The sequence below is a fragment of the Rutidosis leptorrhynchoides genome, chromosome 4, assembly GCF_046630445.1.
Source record: "Rutidosis leptorrhynchoides isolate AG116_Rl617_1_P2 chromosome 4, CSIRO_AGI_Rlap_v1, whole genome shotgun sequence".
NCBI classification, from domain to species: Eukaryota; Viridiplantae; Streptophyta; class Magnoliopsida; order Asterales; family Asteraceae; genus Rutidosis; species Rutidosis leptorrhynchoides.
Window position 1 is genome coordinate 22,714,096 of NC_092336.1, and position 10,364 is coordinate 22,724,459.

Here is a 10,364-nt window from a genome sequence, read left to right on the forward strand (position 1 = left end):
TGGGGGTTCGATTTGTATTTTAATAAAAGTTAGGGGGTTAAATTTGTGAAAATTGAATATTAGTAAAAAAAAAAAGTTAGTAAAGTGGGGTTTTGATTTGTATTTTAATAAAAGTTAGGGGTTAAGCTTGTGAAATTTGGAAAAAAATATACGTATAAAGTGAGGATTCGATTTGTATTTTAATAAAAGTTAGGAGGTTAAGTTTGTGAAAATTCAAAAGGAATAGTGCTATTCATTTTCACTTTACCTATAATGGTTTGTGGAAATTGAAAAATGAATAGTACTATTCATTTCCACTTTACATTTTAGATATAGGTATATAATAATATATAATATAACTGAAACTATATATAATATAACTGAAACTACGAATCCAGCCATGTATTTTAGTATATAGGGGTAATATATAATATATAATATATAATATATAATATAATTCTTACAGCTGGATTACATTTAGATCTAGCACACATATTCTATAGTCAACATGAAAGTTTGACCAAATTAAGAAAGTGCATTACAATCGCTGTGTTAGATGGTGGGTGTCACTGATGGTTTATATAATTTATTTATATTTATTTATTATTTATTTATTTATTTATTTATTTATGTCCGTATTATCATATCCCCTTTCCTCTCTCCACCTTTTGCTTTTATGTCCTAATTCCCTCCATTTCTCTCACAAATCTCTCATTTTTCATTCACAATTTTATTTTATTTTATCTTTTTTTTTTTCTTCTTCATAATAGTTTGATAGCTGGATTTCTGTTTTATTTTCCAATTAAACCCTCATAACAATCCACTTCTTTTGTAACAAACAAATCAACCAACCAATTTAATAACACCACCAAAAGATCAAACGGAAAAAATGACTCCGGCGGCGGTGCAGACACCAACCAGTAACTACACAGCCGGACAGTTTGGTGATACAACTTATACAAAAGTTTTTGTTGGTGGGTTGGCTTGGGAAACTCAAAAAGATACCATGAAAACTTACTTTGAACAATTTGGTGAGATCTTGGAAGCTGTTGTTATCACTGATAAAACTACTGGCAGATCTAAAGGCTATGGCTTTGTATGATTTTGTTCATCTTTTTTTGTTCTTTTTTCTATAATTGTAATGAGTTTTTTTGTGTATTAGAATCTTGCAAAAGAATTTTGACATGATGTTAGGTTTTTTTATGAGTTTGTGATTTTTTTTTATAATAAATAAATTCCGGCCAAAAATGTAGGTGACATTCCGGGAAGCTGATGCGGCGATGAGAGCATGTGTTGATGCAGCTCCGGTGATTGATGGCCGGAGGGCTAATTGTAATCTTGCATCTTTAGGTGTTCAAAGATCTAAACCTTCTACCCCTAACAAACTTGGTATGATATGATCACATCATCAATTCTTGATATTAACTTATGTTTTTTTTCACCTTTTATTAGTAAAGTAGTTTCAATAAATTTTATGTTGGCTTAATTTGTTGTTTTATTACTTGGGTATATAAAAGTATTAATCTTTTTCAAATAATTAGGGTTAGCATTTTTGGAATCTTGGATTTGATTGAATTATAGGTATAGTCTGTATACATTTGATTAGGGGAGTCATATAGATAGTTAATTTGTCAGAATAATATCTTAGAGGTAGTAACTTCAAATGAATATCCTTTGCATAATACGATTAAGATAAAAGTTGAGGTTTTGATTAGAGAACTAGAATCAATGAATATTATTGAGGTAGGGTTTTCACTTTTATAAAGATATTAAAATTAACGTACTATGTGTATGAATGTTTAATTACAACCACAAAACATGCATACTATATGTGTGTTTCTTCTAAAAGCAAAAACAAAATAAATAAGCATGACAGGTCATATATGTTCAACTTGATGGTACGTACGTACTATATATGTTTGCATTATTTTCTTTTGTATATAAAGCTTATTATCTTGAAATAATCATAACTTTAATGGTTTTCTCTAGTAGTTTCACATTTCAGACACTATAATTCTAATTAAGTATAAATTCATATGAACTTGATATATAAAATTAAAGTTTTATAGGAAGTTCTTTCTTTGGTACAACCACGAAAATTTTTGTATACATATCATGTAGAAACTAAAGTACATCATATGCTATCTGTGTATACTATATACATATGGCATAAAATTCAATGTAAATATCTAAATGGTCACCTAAAAGGCATTGATTAACATCAAGTTTCAACATCATAATATATAATTAATAAAATGTAGGTGGAGGAAGGAGCATTAGGGTTATTGGTGGTTATGGAGGAGGATATCATCATCATCATCAAGCTGTTGGTGCAGGTGGAATGGGAACAACAACAGCTTTCCCTTCTGCTACAGCCTTCCCTCATTATGCTATCCACCAAGGCATCCCTTTTCCTACTACTAATCTTTATGGGTTAGTCTCTCTCCTCTTTCTCTCTCAACATTCATACATTCATACGCGTACATGTACACGTATGTGTACATACACGTACATGTACACGTATATATACACTTACTCACACATGCATGTATACAAGATTATACTATATGCATGTTACTAATATTTATGGCCTTTTTTTTTCATTTAATTACTTTCTCTTAGCTATATGCATATACAAAAAATGGTGAGTACAATAAATATATTGGTAAATTGTTGCTAGAAATGAATGAAGTTAATGAGTGGTTGTGAACCATGTGGGGAGTGACAACTAATGGAAAAACAATTATTTATATTTATATATTTTTTGAAAGGTTAAACAAATAAAAGCTTTCTACTGTAAATTCACTTTCTGTATTCAGGCATGCTTCCACTAGGCACATGCATCCTCATCGATCATGATTGCCATGTTCTTGCAATCTCTGACCATAGTCAATAGTCAAACTTACCTGTAAAAATGCGCATGACTAGTACAGTATTTTTTTATGATAATTTTGGGTTTCTAGTTTCATTCTTTACATTGATCCTGGCATATCAGCATATCTCATTATGTATCAATGTATATATGTATTCTGTTATTCTTATGGGCTTTTCTTTACATTATTCGTTCATGCATTGAATGCATGCACTTTTACACAGTTACTTGTTTTACAAGTTATCATGGTCGTCCTATTAATTTTATAAAACATGTTCAATACATAAAAGTAGGCCTTTTATATAAAAAAACTTATATATATATATATATATATATATATATATATATATACATATATATATATATAATACAAAAAAAACGTCACAAGTACTAATATTAACCAAAACAACAGTTATAGAAACCGTAATATCTAACTAAATACGTATATATATATATATATATATATATATATATATATATATATATATATATATATATATATGTTAGAATTGTTTAGATTAATTAGTTTTGAAAATTGATCAATTTAATTTTATAATGGAAGAGGTATTTATGAAGATGTGAAATTAGAGGAACACTTGTTTTAAAAGTAATGTTTTTATTAGCTCAAATTTGATTGTGTTTTTGTGTGTACATCATATTGCAAGACTCATTGCCTATTTATAGGCTCACAAAGATATTTCTAGCATCTTCTGATATTTACCAAGTATGCTTCTATTCCTAAATATCTAATATTACAAACTAATTCTAGCTTCTTCTAATTAAATATCTACTAATTTCAATTAGTTACTAGAATATTCAAGAAATACATTAATATTTCAACACTCCTCCTTAATGTATTTCGGTGTTACTCCGAGCATGTTGCGTAGGAACTCAAACTTTGGTCTTGGTAGTGCTTTGGTGAATATGTCTGCAATCTGCTCTTCGGTCTTGCAGTATTTTAATTCAATATCTTTCTTGGCGTAGACTTCTCGCAAAAAGTGATATTTGATATCAATATGTTTTGTTCTTCCATGGAACACAGGATTCTTTGCCATCGCGATTGCAGACTTGTTGTCGCAATATATCTTTGTAGCTTCGTCTTGTTTCTCGCCCATATCTTCTAGTATTCTTCTTAGCCATATAGCTTGATTAGCTGAGTTTGCGGCTGCGACGTACTCGGCTTCAGCTGACGATTGTGCCACCGTTTCTTGTTTCTTTGATGTCCATGAGAATACACCAGATCCAAGTGTGAATGCGTATCCGGAAGTACTTCTCATGTCATCCACCGATCCGGCCCAATCACTATCTGTGTATCCCTGAAGCTTCGAGTCTATAGTGGGCTTGTACCATATTCCATAGTCCATGGTACCTTGCAAGTATCTTAAAATTCTTTTAGAAGCTCCGTAATGTATTTGAGTAGGGTTTTTCATGTACCTGGATAATAGACTCGTTGCGTACATAATATCTGGCCTTGTTGCTGTCAGATAAAGTAGACTTCCGATGAGACTTCTGAATCTTGAAGCGTCTGCTTTCTCCGATCCATCTTCTTGTCTCATCTTCTCATTGGCAACTAGTGGCGTGGCTACGGTTTTGCAACCGTATAGTTTAAACTTTTTCAGGAGATTTTCCGTATATTTCTTTTGGCATATGAAGATGCCTTCATTTTCTTGACTGATTTCGATGCCAAGAAAATAGCGCATCAATCCAAGGTCGCTCATCTCGAACGTTTTCATCATGTCTTCTTTAAACTCTTGTATCATTCTCTCATTGTTTCCAGTATATATTAGATCATCGACATACAAGGAAATAATGAGAGTGTCAGAGTTACCTTGGGTTTTGATGTAGAGTGTAGGCTCACTTTGACTCCTCCTGAATCCCGAACTTGTGAAGTAGCTATCAATGCGGCTATACCAAGCACGTGGAGCTTGTTTAAGTCCATATAAGGCTTTCTTGAGCTTTAGGACTTTTTCTTCTTTTCCTTTTTGAATGAACCCTTGTGGTTGCTCGACGTATATTTCTTCTTCTAGAAACCCATTTAGAAAGGCTGATTTCACATCTTGTTGATGAATCTTCCACCTTCGTTGAGCTGCTAACGCCACAAGTGCTCTTATAGTATCCAGTCGTGCTACGGGTGCGAAAGTTTCGTTGTAGTCTACTCCAGGCTGTTGTGAATAGCCTTTAGCTACTAGCCTTGCTTTATGTTTTTGTATAGAACCATCAGGATTGAGCTTTGTTTTGTAAACCCACTTTACTCCAATGATTTCTTTATTTTCTGGAGGATCAACTAACTCCCATGTGTTGTTTTTCTCGATCATTCTTATTTCTTCGTTCATAGCAGTCACCCATTTTTCATCTTTGGCTGCAACTTCATAGCTTTCAGGTTCTATAGTTGTGAAGTTGCAAGTCTCGTATACCTCTGTTAACTTTCTGACTCTTCCAGGTGTTGACTCTGGACTTGATTCGTCTTGTGTTAATGGTAATGTTGCCGTCGGAGAAGTTGGAGTAGCAGGGCTCGTTTCTCCGGTACTTTCATCTTGTTCAGACTGCTCCATTTGTAGTGGTTGTTGAGCTGGAGTGTCTATAGATATCCGTGGCAGATATGTTTGTTTTTCAACTTTGTCCTTTTCCCAGTTCCAAGAAGCGTCTTCATCAAACTCCACGTCTCGGCTGATCACGATGTTATTAGTCTTCAGGTTATAGACTCGGTATCCTTTAGACTGTGTGCTGTAGCCCAAGAATATTCCCTTCTCTGATTTTTCTTGGAGCTTGTGACGTTTCTCCTTTGGAATGTGGATGTAGCAAATACACCCAAATACTCGCAAATGTTTTGCTGATGGTTTCCTTCCACTCCATGCCTCAATTGGAGTCTTGTTTTGTATGGCTTTCGTTGGACATCGATTTAATATATATACAGCCGTGTATACAGCTTCAGCCCAGAAACTGTTTGGAAGGCCTTTTTCATGTATCATTGTTTTGGCCATTTCCATTACAGTTCTGTTTTTGCGTTCAGAGACGCCATTTTGTTCAGGGGCATAACCAACAGTAAGTTGGCGTTTAACTCCTTCGTCTTCACAGAATTTGTTAAACTGTGTAGAGGTGTATTCTTTTCCTCTATCACTCCTTAGCATTTTTATATAATGGCCACTACTCTTTTCGACGAAGTTCTTGAACTTCTTGAATATTGTAAATACTTCTGATTTTTCACGCATGAAATAAACCCACGTCATTCTAGAATAATCATCGATGAAGAGAATAAAGTACCTGTTTTGGTTAAGTGACGGGGTTCTCATTGGTCCACAAACATCTGTGTGCACCAGCTCCAGTATACCTTTCGCTCTCCAAGCTTTATCACGAGGGAAAGGTTTTCGATGTTGCTTGCCCATCATACAGCTTTCACACGTGTCAGTGATCTCTTCTATGTTAGGCAAGTCTCTCATCATATTCTTCTGTTGGAGGATTTTTAGTGCGTGAAAGTTAAAGTGGCCAAATCTTCGATGCCATAGCCATGATTCTTCAACTTGAACTTTCATGGCTGTGTCTTGGATATACTGCCAACGAAGTGGAAAGTTGTGGTTCTCCATTGGCACTTCGGCTATTAATTTATAGTTGTTTTTCTTGTCACGAATAACACATGATTTATCTTCGAAGTGTAAAGAGTATCCGTGCTCCATCATTTGTCCAACACTTAGCAAGTTACTTGCTAAGCTTGGTACTAGAAGAACGTCATTAACAGATCGAGTGGCGTTATTAGTTTGAACAGTAATTGTACCTTTGCCTTTAGTGTCAACAAGCGCACCATTCCCTAGTTTGACGCGGGACTTTACGGACGTGTTGATACTATCAAATAACTTTTCATCTCCCGTCATGTGGTTGCTGCACCCACTGTCGATCAACCAAGTATCGTCCCTCTGTTTATTTGCGACATGGCAGGCATAGAATAGCTGATTTTTGTTCTCCGGTATATCTTCACTTTCTTCCGTGAAGTTAGCTCGATGATTTTGTTTTAAACGGCAATCTTTTACAAGATGTCCAAATCTTTTGCAGTTATTGCATTGTGGCTTCCCTTTGTGAAAACAATCCTTCTTCAAGTGGTTTGTCTTTTTGCAAATACCACATGGAGCGTGGCCGTTCCTTCTTTGATCGAACCCGGTTCTGGGTTTTTCTCCTCCTTTTGATTTTTCTTCAAAATTTCTTTTCCCCCCATTATTATATTTTTGAGACCGTAATTTGAGTTTAGACTGAAAGGCACTTTCAAGTGAGTTTTCACTACGCCGACTCAGTCTAGCCTCATATGCTTCAAGAGAGCCAATTAATTCCGTTACTGACAGAGTCTCGATGTCTTTTGACTCTTCAATAGCGGTAATGACATGATCGTATTTTTCAGTCATGCTGATAAGTATTTTTTCTACGATCCTCTTATCAGTTATGTTATCTCCATAGGCTCTCATTTGATTTACTATTTCTTTAATTCTAGAATAGTAATCTTTTACGGTCTCAGTCTCTTTCATATTTAAATTTTCAAAATCTCTTCTGAGAGTTAGAAGTTTGACGGATATCACCTTGACATTTCCTTGAAATTCTTCCTGAAGGATCTTCCACGCCTCCTTGGCTGACGTGGCTCCCATGATTCGTGGAAAGATAGACGGCGTCAAGGCTTGTGTAACCTAGAGCGGCAGCATTTCTTACAACATTTTTGTTGTATTTTTCCTGTTCTTCCGCGGACAGAGTTTCGTCGTCTTTTGGATTTGTAAACCCGACTTCGACAATATCCCACAAACTTTGTGCTTGGAAATATGTCTTCATTCGGATGCTCCAAAAATCATAGTTGTCGCCATCAAAGATGGGGACGGGAATATTGTATGCACCAACGGTAGTCATGGTGTATTTAAACAACGCCCAATACGGCTCTTGATACCACTTGTTAGAATTGTTTAGATTAATTAGTTTTGAAAATTGATCAATTTAATTTTATAATGGAAGAGGTATTTATGAAGATGTGAAATTAGAGGAACACTTGTTTTAAAAGTAATGTTTTTATTAGCTCAAATTTGATTGTGTTTTTGTGTGTACATCATATTGCAAGACTCATTGCCTATTTATAGGCTCACAAAGATATTTCTAGCATCTTCTGATATTTACCAAGTATGCTTCTATTCCTAAATATCTAATATTACAAACTAATTCTAGCTTCTTCTAATTAAATATCTACTAATTTCAATTAGTTACTAGAATATTCAAGAAATACATTAATATTTCAATAATATATATATATATATATATATATATATATATATATATATATATAGTAATATGTTAAATAATACAAAAAAAACGTCACAAGTACTAATATTAACCAAAACAACAGTTATAGAAACCGTAATATCTAACTAAATACGTATATATATATATATATATATATATAGATATATATATATATATATATATATATATATATATATATATATATATATATATATATATATATATATATATATATATATATATATATATATATATATATATATCTCTTATATTTTTTAGTTTTTAAATCCTTAATAAATTAATGTACATAGGTATTAAATGATTGACTTGCATTTGTTGGGCCTTTTTAGATATTGTGTCATGTACAATTGCACACTTTGCACAATTCATACCCTGCAAGTTATGTTTCCAATTCGCTCATTTCTGTTTATTATTTGATTTCAGATACTCTCCATATTCTCCGGATTACACCTATCCAACGGTATGGTTCTTCAATATTTAATTTGTTATGATTTTAAATCATCTGTTTTATAAACGCACATTATTTTTTTACTCCTTATTAAGTTGATTTCTTTTATATGTACTCATTTCATCCAAAAATTATGTACGTTAACTATATAGACATTTCACTTGTAAAAATCGAAATCATTATGTTATACTGAGTACTTCTTTTGTCCCGTTATATATGTCCACGTTATTATTTTGAAATGTTCTATTATACGGAGTAAGTAACTACTTTATATTTTGACCAATCAAAATAGACTTAGATTGGTAAAGATATAATTGACTGGTAAAGACTGTAGTGAATATTTTTAGATATATCACTACAAAATTTTATTTAATGTCTTAGTAAACTATAAAACACTTAAATTAAAGTGAAAATAGTAATAGTAATTTGTATTAGTTGTGATGTTTAATTTGACTAATTTGATTGTGTTCAGAGTTACTATAATGTGTATGGAGGAACAAACGGGCAGTATCCATATTATGGAGCAAGTGGTGGTGGTATGGTCACAGCTGCGGGTGCAGCCACTGCCTTTTACCCATATCTAAGCATGGCCGAAGGTGGCCATGGAAGTTACGCTACTGGTCAGAGCTATGGTGTGTATCCACACCATCTCTACCAGTATTCGGCTCTCAATTCTTCAGGAGCATACGCACAACAATATGGTACCCCGATCTCCCTTGCAGCTTCTCCCCCAGCATTGCAACCTGCAGGTTTGATTATTACACGTTGCGCTTATTATTCTTTCGTTATTGCATTTGCTTTCCATTTCTGATCGCATAGCAACAAATTGATTGATTAAAGTGTATGCAAAGTATAAAGTCTTAATGAACCTGCTGATTTAAAATTCAAATGTCACTATTTAACACAAAGATTCTTGAAAGGAATTGGTATCTAGCTACTTTAACACACACTGTTAAGTCCATATTCGTTGATGAGATTGTTCTTTTTTACCCACAAAATAATTAACCAAAAGTGGTTGGGGCTCTGATATCCTTGCACGAGGTCTCAGGTTTGAATCTTGGGGTGGCCAGGAAAGGGTTGGAAACAGCCAGGGAGTATACCTGATAAGTCTGTGTACACTTGAGTATGAGATCGGATTACTCGCTTTTCTCGGGTAACCCGAACGAGGAAAACCTTACAACTTTATTTGGAAAAAAAATATGTACAATCTATCGATTTGTTGCAGTATTATTTAATTGAAAAAAGTGAATTGCGACAGAGTTACTAACATTTTTGACAGTTTGTTTTGCTGTGCCGCAGGCGTAAATGTGGTTCTACAATCTCCCACTACTCATCATTAAAAGATTCACGAGTTGCATTGATCGAACTAAATATCCACATGCATCAGCCTTGTCGATTCTCAGAATCTTTTCGATTCCCAAAAAAAAAAAACCTTTGGCCCAACCATGGTTACATCTTTTTCATTCCCTCTCTCTATTTCATGACTTTGATTAACATTGATTCAAGGCATGAAAAAAAAGCCCCCCATAGGGGTTACATACCATCCAAATTTGGAGGACTTTTTTTCTATTCTCTTAAATGGGCAGGGTCCCCTACAAGAGATAAGGACAGTACCCCACAAAGCATATGCATGTGCATGTCACCAACTTATGGCTATGAAAAATGGTTTTAAAGTTGGAGTCAACATTATTTACAAAGGTTTTGGCTTATGGGAATGAGCCATAGATTTTAAAAAAAGACATCTTCCTCTTGAATTTAAATGAATCGATCTGTAAATGCTTC

General features: G+C 33.8%; 1 protein-coding gene across 2 annotated transcripts; it reads left to right on the forward strand.

The window, feature by feature from the left end:
* The first annotated feature begins 665 nt into the window (after positions 1 to 665).
* LOC139839460 (uncharacterized) lies at positions 666 to 10,118 on the forward strand. 2 transcript variants are annotated; one of them, XM_071829523.1, is made up of 6 exons: positions 666 to 1,075; positions 1,233 to 1,368; positions 2,241 to 2,412; positions 8,558 to 8,594; positions 9,055 to 9,331; positions 9,862 to 10,118. In XM_071829523.1, exons 1-6 carry the CDS (start codon positions 869 to 871, stop codon positions 9,885 to 9,887), a joined length of 855 nt encoding a protein of 284 aa, XP_071685624.1. In that variant the 5' UTR covers positions 666 to 868; the 3' UTR covers positions 9,888 to 10,118. The 2 variants fall into 2 exon arrangements, with proteins under 2 accessions (XP_071685624.1, XP_071685623.1); XM_071829522.1 differs by having other exon boundaries at positions 9,882 to 10,118.
* Positions 10,119 to 10,364: the final 246 nt, after the last annotated feature.

What these genes read in the sequence shown, in the direction of transcription:
- LOC139839460 (XM_071829522.1), top strand. Translation starts at nt 869, where the DNA reads ATGACTCCGGCGGCGGTGCAGACACCAACCAGTAACTACACAGCCGGA. An exon ending in CGGATTACACCTATCCAACG is followed by an intron (nt 8,595 to 9,054) that starts GTATGGTTCTTC and finishes GATTGTGTTCAG; the next exon opens with AGTTACTATAATGTGTATGG. An exon ending in CCCAGCATTGCAACCTGCAG is followed by an intron (nt 9,332 to 9,881) that starts GTTTGATTATTA and finishes GCTGTGCCGCAG; the next exon opens with GCGTAAATGTGGTTCTACAA.